We start from the raw sequence: 16,278 nt of genomic DNA, 5'->3' as shown, positions 1-16,278 counted from the left end.
ATATATAGATCCATTGCTCGCTTGCCTTCCGATTCTGGTATTCCCAGGATTCGTACGTTGTTCCGTCTTGAACCTCCTTCCTGATCGTCCAGCTTTTCCTGGAGTTTCTTGGTAACTGCTTCCATACGTTCCATTGCCAGTTGCAGTTCGGAGGTGTCTTCTACCAGGGACTTGGTAACTACCTCCACGTGTGCCACCCGCTCCGTCATTTTGTGCAAGTCTGCTCTCAATAGGCCAACGTCTGTAGAGATGGATCCCACCGTCGTCTGCACATTGGATAGTGTTCTCATTAGGTCTTCTAACATCACCTTCTTGGCGCCGTCTCCCTCCGGGCCCTTTCCTGTGGAGGTGCGTCCTGCCTGCTGCGTGGTGGCCTTATCGTAAGCATATTTGTCTAGCTTTGCCTGCGCCATGTTATTCCTTGCGCCTCTGCCCGCCATGCTTCTCATCTTCACTGCGTCGCTAAGCTTGACCAGTCTTGTGTCCGTGCGCGATTATTTCCAGGCGTCTCGGAGCCCAAGTCAGCACAGATGGTATCTTGACGCGTTTATGAAAGGCTCGTCTGGGCGCGGGAGGCAAGATAGCGTATTGCCCCAGAGCCCCTGCGGCTTTGTGGACTGCGCCGCCGTGATGGGGCATCCAATCAAGCTCCTCTTATGCAGGCTTCTCTGCGTTATCGCCTTCGCTGCTCTGGAAGTGGCGTACACACTGTGGCCTAAGTGCACTATAACCCGTAGGGTGTAGCGGTCCTTCTTCACCCCTGCATACAGGCCCAGACAGTTTCACTGCGCCACCGGTGCGCACTATTGCTCTCAAAGGTCTTCACTTGTTCCCCAGAGAGTCGGTGTCTCAGCCAGGCGCCACCCCGTGCTGCCACCACGATACGCAGGCCGATTTGCCCGGTGCGGGCCACCGAGTGCCTGCTATCATACACTTTTTGCTTGGTCCAGCAGCTCCCCGGGCCCTCCACACGTGCCTACACCTTGCAGTGCCCTGCCGCGACTATGAGCTCCAGGGGGCCGGGGAGGGGGTGGGGGGGGGGGAGGGGGGTGAATACGAGCACGGGCAGCAATATGCGCTCAAAAAACTGTTCAGGCGCCACCATACTCCGAGCCCGGAAGCTGCGCTGTAACTTCGCCAATGTCGGGGCTCCTCTCAAAGCTTCGCCGGCGATAATGATGCCAGTGTGGGCGAGTGGTGTGATCGCTGCTCGTGGGGTGCAGGGTTGATTGTGCCCCTCACTCCGCTCCACCGCCTTTTACGCATTTCCGCGGATCGCTCGTCCCAGCAGCAACTTCCGGTGAGCGTTCCCGGCCTGCGGACACTTCCGGCCGGATAGTCCGTGACGCAAGCCCGGCGCAGCCAAGGTGCGGAAAGGCCCGCACTGGTCACCTCGCTCGGCTTCCCACGTCTGATCTGCACCGGAGTGGTGGCGGACGGTGCCTCCTGGTCTCCTCCCTCGGAATCTGCCTCTGGAGGTGCAAATATGTCGGATCAGTGGACGGATTTACTTGATGGAGCCGCTTCGGTCACAGAGCTCCTCTGCTACGCAGCTATCTCGGTCGGCTGCTAGCCACGCCCCCGTGGAACTGTTTTAAATGTTATTGAGACTTGTGGTAAACCTGATATAAAGAAGACTACATATTTTACATAAAGCCAGCCTGGTGTCCATTTGTAGTGTGTCAACTGTGTATTGTTACAAATGCTTAACTCATAAACGCTCTGGGGGTTAGCCTTGTCTGCTCGCGCCACACCGCCTAGAGGGTGAGCAGGGGTTATTTTCAGGGTAAGTCCCTTGCTCTGACTAGAGGAAAGGGTCCCTGCTTGTCACAAGTACTCACCTGTGCCAACCAGAGACCCCCGATTCTAACATATCCCCTTTCTTGCAGCCATATTCATCTATCCGCCTGCTGTTCTGAGCTTGCACAAGCCATTCCGTAGGTCTTTCGTATGACTTCTCTGTTCTCCTACACACTTGTATGTGTAAGTATTTCACCATGTCCTCTCACTGCTGTTGGTATTCTAGTATGCAGCTGCAAGTATTGTTGGTCAAGTACATGCTATGGATTTGGCTCCGATTATGTGGATCTTCGAGTATCCCGCACAGATGAGGAATGCTCTGATCAGTGGTGCCATGTTTTGCTCTGGCGGTTTCACATTATGGGTGACATCTTTCCTTTAAGCGATATTATTAGTGAAATTCAGTCCCCTTTTCGTGTGGTGTTGGCGTGGTCTAGGTGAGAGTGGCTCCATTGCAAGGGCAAAAAGAAATGGCGAAAGAGGGCGGTTCTCACTCATCCCTCTTCACATGTTTATCGAGCCTGTGTTATACCATTTTGTATGGGGCACACCACTGGGTTAGTATATAGTAATTTTATCCATCTCCCATATCTTGCGTTAAAGCCAAACCAACCCAGGAGGTGGAAAAAGTAGTTACATTAGAGGCAGTCGCACGCTTTTGTTGCGTCCAGGAAGACAGCCTCTACCTTCCTTTCCAGGTCAATATAGTGTAGCAGAGCAAATAATGTACTCAAACTATGTGATGTTGGCCTGCCTAGTATGAATCCTGATTGGTCTGATCTTACTAGGCTAGGAGAGGTAGTATGCGATTGGCTAGATCTTTGGCTGAAAACCTGTCAGAATTTATTTACGACAAGGGTGGATGTCATCTGTCTTGTCTGGGGTTTTCCGGGTTGGTTATTATCATATCCCCTCTCTGAGGGATGGATGCTGGCTTTGTCATTTTGGAAGGCTTTATCATTTTGGAATGCTTTGTCATTTTGGAAGGCTTTGCCATTTGAAAGGCTTTTTCGTGAACTTCTCAATCTAGGCGCTAACTGGGATGCGTGTTCTTTTTACGATTGTACAAGTACCCACCGGTTTCGACAGCTTTGTCGTTAGGCAACCTTTGTATTACATTTCGATTCTCCAGTAGTGATGTGCTCATCTAGCTACCTCCTGTGTACCAGTTTTAGCAATATCAGTGCTTTGGTTTCATTGACACAATCCGATCTGTCATGTCCAGTGTAGCTTTAGTGCGGTATAGGTCTGTGTAATAGTTGTGGAACACTGTTATTTGGCTTGCTTATTGTACTTGTGGTCTCTCTGCTGCCTTAGTTTCTTAGATCCCTGAGCTTACTCAATGCTGACGTTGGAGAGGAGCTAATGTTTTGTTTGGCTTATAATCCTCTCCAAAAAGCCTGGCCTTTGTTGATTTACCCGTTTGTCACTTCTTGATATTTATCAAGTTAGGAGCACACCTCTGCTAGTGTTTCTTTAGTGCCTTCTATTGCATATTTCATATCAAGGCTTTTTACTTCTGTCTTCAGCTTTGCCTGTCGGGCCTTAACGGGTTTCAAGTCCCGGGCTTCTTTTGCTCTACACACTCCCCTGGTGACCACCTGGATTGCCTCCCATAGCATTGTGGGACTGTCTTTTGCATGACTGTTTAATGAGCAATATATGTCTATATTGTTTCGGATTTAATCCTTAAACCTCCTATTTTTTTCTGCGTTCCACTTGCCAGTCTCTGTGTGTCCGACATGGGACATTCAATTTAAGGACCAACTGTGAATGGTTTGATAAGGTCCTGAGTAGGTGTTTGACTCGTGCCGTCCATGGGCGGCCTCAGCTGATATAAGCCAATAGTCAAGTCTGGACTAGGAACCTCAGGCTACAGACATAAAAGTGCCATGAATGAATGTTGTACTTATAGAGGGCGCTGCAACTCTCAAAGGAGCATCCTGACTCTAAGCGGTAGTGAATGTGGCTGCATACACTTAGTCAAACTTGTGGGAGAATGCATCAGAGAATTAGTAAATAGCATAAAGTTTCAGAGATGCAAAAAATTAATGTCTTAAGCTGCAGTTTGAAAATCCTCTCTCAATCAATAAATCTTAACTCCCTAGGGTGCTAGTTTCAAGCCCTTGTGCCCCAGAAATGTAAAGGAGTTTCCTGCTTGAGTTTAAGTCTGTACGTAGGGGTTTTGAGTGCTTGGCTTGTGGGGGACCTATGAGACTGTGTGGTCATGTAATAAGTGACTCTGGGAATTAAGTATTTTGGTACGACCCTCAAAAAGCTCTGAAGATAAATAAAATATCTTTTACTGACAGCAATTGTTGTACTTTCAAGACTGCTGAGGTTCAACAAGAGAGTTTGAGTACCAGTCTGGCCGCAGAGTGTTGCACTACCTGGAGTTTCTGCAGGATTTGTTTTGAAGAACCTGCTTTCAGACTATTGAAGTAGTCCTTTCTAGATGTTATCAATGCAAAAGTTACAGTTAGTGAGAGGTATTACCATTCTATTCTTTTATGAGGCTGAAGATATTCCAACTACTGCCATAGCTTGTGGGCCAAAAGACTTGAGGGCATCAACATTTACACCAAGGTTCTTCAAGACCTGTACCGAAGGAGGTGGTGAAGGGGTATCCTTGGGCCGCCATAGGGCCGGGGCAAAGGACTTGGAAGCAAAATCTCTGTTTTATGGATATTTCACTTGAGATGGTTAGTGTGCAGCCACAGGATAACTTCTGTTAAACAGTTTAAGTTGATCTTGGAACCAATTGAGTCTTTATCCAATGACAGGATTAACTGAGTGTCATCGGTATTAGATGTAAATTCAATACCAAAAGAGGTGATCAGCAAGATCAAAGGGGCCATGTAGACTTTAAATAATGTGGAGTCCTGCGGTCCTCCAGATATGACAAGCTTTTCTGAAGGTAAAAAGATTTCTGGCATAACAGTCTGTCTGCGATCTGAGAAGAAGGTTTCATCCAGGCCAGCAACTGATGGGAGATCCCACAGCCCTCGAGTCGTTGCAGCAGAATGACGTGGGAGATGGAATCAAATGCAGCTGATAGATCTAATAAGTTCAGCACTACATTTTCCCAGCATCAGGTGTTAATTTGAGCATATCTGCATCTTGCTGACAGTCTTTGAAGGTAACCAGTCTGCTAAGGGTGTAGGGTGTTTGCCTCCTCCAGAAACCCCGTTAGCTGGTCATTGACCAACTTTTCAGTTATTGTGCTTTTGAACAGGAAGTAATGAGATTGGTCAAAGGTTTAAGAGGGTTGTGGGGTCAACAAGTTGTTTTTCTGTAGATGTTTAACCGCTGCTAATTTCCAATAGGACGGGGCTATAGCCTTGGCCATTGAGGAATTCACAATTTCATTGATGACAGGATTTGCGCAGTCTATAACTGTATGAAGCAGACTGGGAGGGCAAGGATCATGGGGGGAATCCGGATTGTTGGATGTAGGAGGCGCCACATATCCACTAGATTATCTGTCATAATGTCCTGTATTTGTATTGCTGCCACTGCATGTAGTCTGCTGCTTTCACGTGACCTCTCCTTGTCTGGGTTTAGTATGACATTAGTCGCCATCCCAAAGAAGGGTCCCTGGATTGTATCTCAGTATGCTAGCCTATAGTTTGCTAAAGAAGTTCGGCGTTTCTGTATTGGGGCCGTATGTACACTATTGTAATGGGTTGTGCATAGATGAGCACCCCCGGGTCCGTTGTGTCCTGTGATGGATGGACTGGGGCACGACCCCTAATTAATATTGCTGTGCCAGGGTCATACGAGGAGTGGGATGCTGGGTATTTAGTTTTGATCCATCTGGGTTGTAGTCTGACCTCAGAAGAGCGTGTTAAATGTATTTCCTGTAGTAGGCTAGCATCTGTTTCACTTTGCAGGAGTCATTGAGGCTGTGGGTGTTCCGGGTCATAAGTTTAACTGGCAATGTCTTGAGGTCATATTGGGTATCACCTTGTTTGCAAGGCATATGCATGCTGTCTGGGTTTATCACATGAGTCATATGTCCTTGTCAGCGTATAAGTGCACAAGTAGCCTCGATGTGCTATATGTATGGCATTTCAGTATATATCTAACACACTATTCCCTTCTAACTCCCAACCCCTATTCTAGGCTCCAGTGATACTAACATGGCGCTGACCCCACCACCGAAATCCTTAAAATTCTGCCCAAACATCGAAGTTGCACTTGTTCGAGTTTGGAGCCCCAACATATCATCACTGGCATCCATTCTCACTCTTCTCAGGCTCCCATTTGGGGTTTCAGGCAATCACTCTTAACAGACAGAAAAAGAAACAAGTAAAAAAGGGAATTCCCTGCTCTATAGTGGGGATGCAAAGGGGGGTGTGGGGTGCTGAAGGATCAGCGTACACCCAACCAACAGAGTGCTGAGTTTGTGGCCCAGTGGTACATGTGTAGGGCATGCCAATGAATCTTAAGTTGTCTTTTAAGTTAAGCACCAATTTTAGATTTCTGTTCCTTTGCCTTTAGTTTTGACAAAAAGAACACATGATAAACAGAATGCTGACCAGTGCAAACATTCACCCCCAGTCAAACAGATCTGGGTTTAATCCATTGTTCTTTTGCTCACCACCCACTCCAGTTTGACTGGGGAGGTTAATGTTTGACTTGTTCCACATTCCGTCCATCATTTGTATGGCTTTTATTTCTTGCTTTAGGTGCACTGGGTATGCCCAGACATGGGTCCCCAGCTCCATGTGCCCCAGGAGTCAAGTTAGTCTTGCTGATGAGGGGTGTGGTACCCTGAAACCGGTCCCGGGAAGCTTGTTTCTGGTCCAGGGAGGACCTGGCCTGGCAGTTCGGGCTGGACTGTTACCATGAGGAGCAGGGCCAAGACTGATTTTCATATGGCTGGGCCTAAATTGGGGTGGTATGGTGAGCAAAAGAACAATGGATTTAACCCAGATCTTTTTAATAGGGGTGAATGTTTGATTTGTTCCGCAATCTAGCCATCATTTGTGTGTCTTTTGCTTTTTAGTTCTAGGACAGCAGATTTTAACAATGCACCATTGCTGTCTTTGTGGAGCTACGATTTGGGTCGGTATAGGCCAGCTTTAAAAGACAGCCACCATCTTCTCCTTGTCTTGGGCCTCTTGAGGATAGTGACTGTGATGTTAGCAGCTGTTTAGCAGATCGTCATCATTGTGCATCAGTTTTCTGTTGTAAGGAAATGCCTCTTTTTGTATGGTCACCCCCAAGATTTTTGACTAATGCGGCTGGCTTTTGACTCTGAGTGCTCTTAGGACTGTTAACCATACCTCAGTGCCAGTGCCCTAACGCTAAAGAGTATGGCGAATTGGCTGTATCCCTACTGAATGATATCCTGGCCACGTAAGTTAAAAGGGTACTGCAGCTGCCGTGCCTGGTGGCTAGCGAAGAGAGGGACTATGCCTGCTGTGTCCTGCTCAAGGAGAAGTTGCCTCCAAGAACCAAGTCAAGCAAAGAGTATTCCGGTGCCTACCTGACTGGCCTCCTGTTTGCAGCTGAGAGACACAACCATTAAAGAAGACTACTGGGGTAAGTTGGAAGCAAAAGTTTTCATGTCGCTACCACCGCTGCCGTGCAGTACTGACGACCAAGACCTGAAATACAGAGTTGCACCCAACTTCGCTGAGCCCCGGAATGCTGTTGGAGGGTCGCTGGAACCCTCAGAAGGGAATGTTGCAATCTTCGAATGATTGGCCTGTGACAACGGACGACTGGTAGTCTAGTGGCAACTGGACTATGGCCAAACCAGAGAGGACCTTATGGGACGATGACCCTGCGATCATGACCCCCCTTACCATCCTCATGGAGCAAGGAGCCCCTGCAGCAAAACCCCTGTCTACGCATCGCATCCACATTATCCTTAGAGCATCTTCAGCATCCTTTATTCCTTGCATCAGGACCACTCCAGAGGAATCATTTGCATCGCAGATAAAGTGCCTGAAACTACTGAAGGGCTGCTTCTGTGAAGGTAACTGTTCTTGAGTAACTTGCTGGTCCCCCTGCCCAAGTTGGTCGCCCCAAGTCCTCCTAACCGACTGCATTGACACTTGCCTAACTTTTCTTTGGAAACGTTTCGAAATGTCTTATTCATTGACTTTGCTAAGGCTTGTTTGCGATTTGAGTGTAATTGCTTTGATTTATTATTACTTGTAAAATGTATATGTCTGGAACCCTAGGGTAAATCTTTTTCGTTCTAGTGTCTAAATTCTTTTAAAAATACAGTTTACTTTTTATAAATTGGTGTTGGATTTTTGAGTACGTGTTGAATTTTTCTGTAGTTGTTTTGGTGCTGTTTAAATGCTTAACACATGTTCCTCTGTGTAAGCCTCGCTGCTAGTGCCACAGCTACCCAGTCATGCTTTGCCAGGTGTGCTTCAGCAATTATGAAGTGAGACATTGCCATAAGCTGCATAGCAAAAAATCCTTTGTTCCAACTGTTTCAGTGGCTTAAGGTAGCTGCCATTCTATAGAAGTCACATAATCACACTGAGCATGTATCAATCAACACCTCCGTTCCTGTGTGCTCATCTAGCACGGATGGCCTTCACATGCTATAAGTTGGGAGCTGCGTACTTGAGGGCACTGCACTGGATTCATAGCTGGCGTTTAAGGCGGTCTTACTTTACGAGTGTCCTATTTTTGCTACCACTATCCCAGCTGGAAGTAGCACTGTTGCTCTTCTTTCACGTCTAGCTGTACTATTTTGAATTCCAACCTCGGCTGACAATTATATGGAGGATGTTATGCTATATCTGTGGTAGTCTCTACCTCTTGTCATGCATATTAGGTCATTCGTCTGTCCAACATTTTCTAAATTACTACCAACATTTTGACTTGTCCTTTAAAAAATATTTCTTTATCCTAGAGACTCTGAAGTGTAGAAACATGATAACTGTTGGGGGGTGGAGGCTTGGAGTATGCCATCGGCACCTGGAATGTGGGTAATTTGCATTGTGCTGTTATGGTTTGGTGGGATGGTGTCCTATCCTCGCCTTCTGGCTCTCTTATAGACACAAACAAATTCCACCCCAAAGCTTAAAAAAATGGTATCCATTGTTCATTCTGATCTTTGAATGTGTAATGTTTTGATCCAGCACTAGTACAGAGTTTAAATGTAATGCTTCCTTGTTATTTTCAGCGGCCTTTCTTACCCAGACGGTTTGTCTCGACGACACCACAGTAAAGTTTGAGATTTGGGACACAGCTGGCCAGGAGCGCTACCACAGCCTTGCACCTATGTACTACAGAGGAGCCCAGGCGGCTATAGTTGTGTATGACATTACCAATGAGGTGAGTGAGTGTGCTTGTGTACAAGGCTGCTTGTTCTGTTGGATCCATGGACATGGAATGAATTGATTTGAGGCACAGCCAGACAGAATCGCTACAACAGCCATACCCCAAGGTACAAAGGAGCCCAGGTGGCAATAGTAGTGTATTGCCTTACCAATAAGGTAAGCTGGGTGACTTTGTGTAGCAGGCTGCTTGTTCTGGTGGGAGTCATGGATATGTGAATGAATTGGTTTTCATGGAATAAGTAAGCCACTCCATTTCTTTCACTGAAAACCTGGGCTTCTGTATGTGCTAATGTTCTGGTTTTGTCTGAAAAGGAGTTGCTGTTAATCCATAAGATATGTGTTGATAAACCTATGGGAACTTCCTGTCAGTGTTGCATCTCAGCGTTAACTGTTCAAATTCTACCTCCTTAATACTCTGTGGCATGAACATGTAAACTCATCTGCTTTGTGCCCAGGTTCACCTGTCCTGTTTCTCTCCATTGCTCTGTTTCTGGTTCCCTATTGCTGCAGAAAGATCCTGATCATCCTGGTGGTATTTTCAAAACCCACTTCGAGTCCCCTCGCTGGGGTGTTAGGTCACTAGAACGTGGGCCGTGGGTGTCAGGTGCACAGTGGTGAGGACTCGCTTAGATCTGGAGTCCTGACTTGGGTTGGTGTTGGATAAATCCAGTTTCTGCGGGTGGTAGTAATTCTTAGTGAAGACAGGGCAGGTCTCTGGCATCCTTGGAGGCTGCTGTCTGCAGGACATGCTGGGTTCAGCTAGCAGGGGTTCAGAGCAGGAGACAGGCCTGTAGGGCTGGGGCCAAAGCAGTTGTTGTCATCGTTCTTCTGAAGCACAGCTCTTCGGTCCTCCTTCCTGTCACGTCTAATTTGTAGAGGTAAAGTTCAAGGGTGCCCCAAATACTAAATTTAGGAGGCGTTACAGGGGTCTGCAGGTTGGGACCAATAGGTACCTTCCCTGCGGTGTGTACACACCCTAGAATGCCACCCGCCAGTGGGAGGGGGGCACAAGCCTCTTTCTGATTGGAGGGGTCCCCCCATCTCCAAAATGGCGGCGACGGAGATGTGTACTTCACCTAGCCTCCCCACCTGAGGGGTGCGGTTGGCAAAGGTGAGCACACCTCCCTTCCTGGCTAGGTTTTCCTGTGAGTTCTGGTGCCCAAAATGAGGGTCAGAACCGGTTGAAGCCAGTTTCTGATAGTGTAGTATAGTTCTTATATTCCCAATAGGCTCTGCGCATTGGAATAATATATACTGTAGTTTAGACGTAGGACTGAGATCTACTAGGTCTCTACCGAATATATTAAACTTAATAGTGAATGCCAGCTAGCTCAGAGGTCACTAGAAACTTTCTCGAATTCACAAGAAGGGATTAGTTTCTGACAACCGCATAAACATGACAACTTTGTGTCCCCAGAATAAGAAACTTATCTCTAGAGTCGCGGAAACAATAGATAACTATTTTACTCAGTCAATCGTGCCTGCTTCGTTTCACCAGAGATGCAGAGAAATAGAGAGACTGGCATTTTCAATAAAAAGTATTTATTGAAGAGTCTTCTTTCTCAAGCATTGGAAATGAACTGCTACAATCGTAATACTGGTTATAAAGTACAATGCATATAATACAAACGGTATTATAAAGTAGTACTGTAAAAGCATGATATGGTTTCTAAGCCATAAAGTGTATAAAACGTATAAAATACATACAGTAATAATGACTAAAAGTACTCAACTGGTGCTTCTAAAATACGCCTACCCCGGTGTACCTAACCTGAGTCTAGTACCAGGGAAGAAGTAAGTGAGGAGTAGCCTAAGTTTAGTAGTTCTCTGCCAGGAATCTATTCCAAGAATTCTCTAAGAGGTCTAATCAGCTCCGTACCTTGGTTTTAGAATGAAGGAGGTCTTGTATCTCTGGCTCAGGACTCGATTTCCCAGATGCCCGCAAGGGTAAACCGGAAACACTGGAGCTGGATTTCTCGCCAAGAGAAAAGACAGCGTCTCTCTCAGTGCGTCAGCTGGAGGGTCGGCTTCCTTCAGCACTTGCTGCTGCAGGGCGTCGGGCAAGTAGATAGTCGATCTGCTCCAAACCACTGTGTGTTTGACTGAGCAAACCTAGGCATATTTATACTTTGAAGGTGCCGAGTTTGACGCATGTTTGGACTTAATATCGTCACTCAAAGGCTAAATTCTTGGAAAACGCCAGGAGTTCTTGGAGAACTTAATATTCAAGCAGGGGGAAGTTCCTAGCTGCTGAAGGTGGGTTTTTCCAAGAAATCATTGTTAATCCTCGGAACCTGGTGGAAGCAGCCATGCCGTATTTGGGCTGTATGGCTTTAGGCCAAACAGGGTATTAATTTCTATGCCTATATAAGGATATGATAAAGTATACCTATATAAGGGCATGAATCGGGCAAATTACACTAGGTGTCTAGATTTGTTTACAACAATAGCAGCATAAGGCTGGGGGTAGCTAACAAAGGTGGCAGGCCTTTGAGGTTCCCTCTTAGAGCACCCTGCCCATCCTGGAGGAGGAGGCATGACACCACTGCCCAGGATGTGCTTTTTTCCAGGGCCCAGAGAGCAGAGGGCTCTCTACCCATGTGTCCAGGAACCTGTCTGGTGGTGACAGATGGCAGGGAGGCAGTCAAGAACTACACTAGAGTCTGTGTGCATTTTTCATTAAATCCAATACTGGTATCAGTGTGGGTTTGATGTGCTGAGAAGTTTGATACCAAACGTCCCAGACTTTAGAAAAGCCATCATGGAGCTGTGGAGTTCGTGTTTACAAAATCCCAGCTCATGTACTCAAGGCTTTACTGCACTTACAGTGTCTGTGAAAGGCACAGGCGCTGTAGGGGCATTGTGCTCGTGCAGCTATGCCCTCACCTCAACATGGTGTACCCTGCCTTTAGGGCTGGAAGGCCTGCTAGAGGGGTGACTTACCCATGCCTTAGGCTGTGTTAGGTGGGCATGGTACACAGGGGACACTAAACAAAACTGTATTGACCTATTCTCTGGTAATCAAACCGCACAGCAACCATTTGTCAAAGGGAAAAATCTCCAGCCAGTTGATTATATCATTATAAGTATGGAACATTTTTCCATGTGTAGGACCTTTCATGTTGTTCATTTTATTGGAAGTGACCGTCTGTCAGTTGCTGCAGTCATAATACAGGTGGATTCATTTGTGACCTATCTCCAACTTTTGACCCAACATGTTGCCTAAAATTCCAGGTGCCACAACAAATCAGGTTGAAATATAATCCAGAATTCCTTGAGAATTGTTTGTCTGCTTTTGGAGTGGATTGGCTAATACTCTGCTGGGAACAGAGTCTGGTGTCTTCGGGCTTCTTCGTGAGTGAGAGGATGAGCTGTGTGTAGTCGGCGCAGGATACAATGCTGAGCCCATGCTGTCCGACGATGGCGGTGAGGGGGGCTATGTAGATGTTGAAGAGCGTGGGGCTGGGCGATGATCCTTATGGTACTCCGCAGTTCATATTGGTGGGTTCGGAGAGGAAGGGAGGGAGTCTGATCCTCTGGGTTCGGCCAGAGAGAAAGGATTGGATCCAATCGAGGACGGTTCCTTTTATCTCCTCATCGTGAAGTCTGGCTGCTACTATGCGATGTGAAACAGTGTTGAATGCTGCGGAGAGGTTCAGAAGGATGAGGGGCGCAGTGTGTCCCTGGTAGAGTGGCCTGCGGATGTCGTCAGTGGCGGCGAACAGGGCGGTCTTGGTGCTGTGGTTGCTGCGGAATCCAGATTGGGAGGCGTCCAGGATGGAGTTTTGCGGCGTGAATCTTTCTGGATTCACTATGCTGTGCTTTATTCAGCGGTCTATGGTTGGGTCCGGAATCGTAGTCTTTTCTTTGTTTTTTTGTTTTTTCGTAGCCCAGGTGGGCGTCGACGTCCCACCTTTTGGTGTCCTTCCTGTGACGTCGCCACGCTTCCTGCGGAAGCTCCCACCCTTGGGCGTCATCTTCAGATTCTTTTTTCAGCGGTTGGGTCTGGATTGTTCCCGGGAGGGCACCATACATTTTTGGAGAAAGAAGACACCAAAAGCCTTTTTTGGACGAAAAAAGATTGGAAAAGACGACGAGAGACTACACCATCGAATAGGACGACGAAAGAACAGGAGAACTTCCAGAACTTTGACGTCCATCGGAGAATGCGCGCTCAGGGGGCCCCCTGAACCCAGGAGATGGACAACACACCATTCAAATTCTGCCGTAACTGCCACCACAAGTACGCGCAGAAGGACCAGCACCCGGTTTGCAACCTCTGCCTACCGGTCGACCACAAGAACAAGGACTGCAACGCCTGCTCCGCCTTCACACCGAAGACTCTTCGAGTAAGAGCGAGACAGAGGATGGCCAACGCCAGCATGCAGGGCAAGGGCCAGCCACCATCCCTTCGAGACCTGGGGCTCTCAACAGACGAAGAGGACAACGTCGTCGGAGAAGACGATGACTACACGGTCGTAGAGACCGATAAGAAGACTCCTAAGACTCGACGGCCCCTAACGCCCCGAAAGACACTCGACTGTGTGACCCAGACTCTCGAACAAACGAGGGCAAGTCCTCGAAAGCACAGACGCCGAAATCCTCAGCGTCCGTGGCTACAAACAGGCCCAGCCGATCCTCAGAGAGGGACTCCCAGGCGCCGAAAGCTGGAGAACAGCAAAAGTCGTCGAAAAACGTCCCCGAGAAGGAATGTTCGACGCCGAAAGAAAAGGACCCGAAACCCAGCTCGGCGCCGAAAGTCGCCTCGCCGCCGACCAATCTGCTGAAGAGAGCAGCCGATCCATTCGACGCGGAACGTGCCGCCGAAATGGAAAAGTAAAAGAGATGGCTCGAGGCCGAAATGGATAACATCCTGCAGCGCAAACAAGAATTTGACGCCAGGATGAAGGACTTCTTAATCCCGACGAAACCAAGACCACAGGTTGTTGAGATAACCAAAGAAGAGGACTAAGACGTCGAAGGACAGTCTGGAAGCCCGGAGGTGCTGGAAGATCCAGAAGAAGAAGCCTCCTACTACGAGGAGGAGGAGGAGGAGGAGGAGGAGGATTCCGACCAGAGGACAATCCTGGTCTCCGCATCCTCGGAGCACAGGACATAGAGTGGCAAGACCTCGACACCGAGAGTCCGGAGGATAATGTAGACACGTACCCTTCGAGGCCATCGCTGCCTGATGACATTGGGGTTTACAAGACAGTCATCAGGAACGCAGCAGCAGCCTTCGGGGTAAAACTCGGCGAGGAAAAGCAGAAGGCAGATTTCCTCCTAGAAACACTGCTCCCAACACAAACTAGGAGCCAGTACCTGCCGATGCTCGACAGCGTCAAGGCACAGGGGAAGGAGGCTTTCAAGGAGCCTGCAACTTGCAAAGCCATCACACCAAGGACGGAGAAGAAGTACAAACATTCCTCCAAGGACCCGCCCAACATTCAGGGATCAGTCACGGCGGACTCCATCATTACAGCTACGGCAAGGAGGAGCGCTAACGTGCCACCACCCTCAGGGCCACCCCCAGACCAGGAAAACAGAAGGATGGACCTGACTGGGAGAAAGGTCGAACGGAATGCCGCAATGCACTGGCGCATGGCAAATTCCAGCGCACTGCTCAACAGACACCAGTACCAGATCTTAGACGAACTGGGCCAGCTACTAAAACACTTCCCTGAAGAACACCAGCAAAGGGCTACACATCTTGTGGAAGAAGGGAAGAATGTGGGAAATTCTTGTCTCAAGACTGCTTTGGACGGGGCTGACACGGCCAGCAGACTCATGATGATGGGCATCACGGAAAGAAGGCAAGCCTGGCTCAGGATTTCAGGATTCAAGCCGGAAGTACAACACAGCATCCTGAACATCCCGTTCAACGGAGAGACACTGTTCGGTGCTCCAGTGGATGAGAAGCTGACCCAACTGAAGAAAGATAACAAGACTGCAAGATGCATGGGGGCCTTGCAATTCAGAGGAACAAAGAGGGGCACCCCGTCACGAAGACCTAACTGGAGGGGAGGAAACCAGCCAGGAACATCGCACCAGGCGTTCCAACAGTCCCACCAGTCCGACACCCAGACACAGCAGGGGCAATAAAAACTACCCTGGCAGTACCAACAAAGGGGCCAGTCCTTTCGCAGGAGAGGGAATAGACGTGGACAAAATAGAAGAGGGGGTCAACAACCCGCCTCTAAGTGACTTTGTCACGCGACGAGTGCCCACCCATGCAAAAACTCCCAGTGTGGAGCACGGATACAACAACAAAGGGGTACACAAACTAAACACCTGCGATCATATAACACCGGTGGAAGGAAGAATAAACCTTTTCTCCCAGGAGTGGAAGAAAATAACCACAGACAAGTGGGTACTCCACATCATACAGTTTGGGTACTGCATAGAGTTGGAAAGGAGACCACCAAACAGAAAGCCGAAAAGAAGGGCGCTAGCAAAGAAAGAGCTAGACCTACTTCAAAAGGAAGTAAAAGAACTCCTGCAAAAACAGGCCATCAAACCAGTACCTTATAAGGAAAGGAACAGGGGAGTGTACTCAACCTACTTCCTGGTACCAAAGGTAGACGAGACAATGAGACCCTTCCTGGACCTAAGGTTCTTAAACAAGTACATAAGAACGCAAAAATTCAAGATGACGTCCCTACAAGAGGTACTCCCTCATTTGCAAGGCGGAGACTTCATGGTCACCATAGACCTCAAGGATGCCTACCTGCACATCCCAATGAACAGGGGGCACAAGCATCTACTCAGATTTATCATCAACAAGGAGCACTACCAGTTCACAACCTTGGCGTTCGGACCAAAATCGGTGCCAATGGTCTTCACAAAGTGCTTTGCGGCAGTTGCAGCACACCTAAGAAGGGAGGGGATACATGTATACCCTTATCTAGACGACTGGCTAGTAAAAGCAAGTTCATACAAGACGTGCAAGCTGCACGCACAAAGAGTGACAGACACTCTGAGGGGCCTGGGATTCTCCATCCACTGGGGAAAATCCTCAATGAAACCGGAACAAGTAAAAATCTTCCTGGGAGCACAGATCGACACCTTACAGAACAAGGTGTTCCCAAGCGAGAAGAGAACGCTAGCGCTACTGAAGGAGACGCAACTCTACCAGAAGGGGCGAGTTCTGACAGTGAGGACG

At 48.1% G+C, this 16,278-nt stretch overlaps 1 protein-coding gene across 1 annotated transcript in view; it reads left to right on the top strand.

The window, feature by feature from the left end:
* Positions 1–16,278, top strand: part of RAB5A (RAB5A, member RAS oncogene family) — a 190,201-nt gene that overhangs the window by 86,741 nt on the left and 87,182 nt on the right. The window contains exon 3 of the mRNA XM_086942168.1: positions 8,960–9,111. Coding sequence (XP_086798294.1) covers positions 8,960–9,111 — 152 coding nt within the window. The remainder of the gene's footprint in view (positions 1–8,959; positions 9,112–16,278) is intronic.

Source organism: Lissotriton vulgaris, chromosome 10, assembly GCF_964263255.1.
Source record: "Lissotriton vulgaris chromosome 10, aLisVul1.2, whole genome shotgun sequence".
In the NCBI taxonomy this organism is placed as follows: domain Eukaryota; kingdom Metazoa; phylum Chordata; class Amphibia; order Caudata; family Salamandridae; genus Lissotriton; species Lissotriton vulgaris.
The sequence above is the reverse complement of the archived record's forward strand: the minus strand, read 5'-3'. Positions and strand labels throughout refer to the sequence as shown.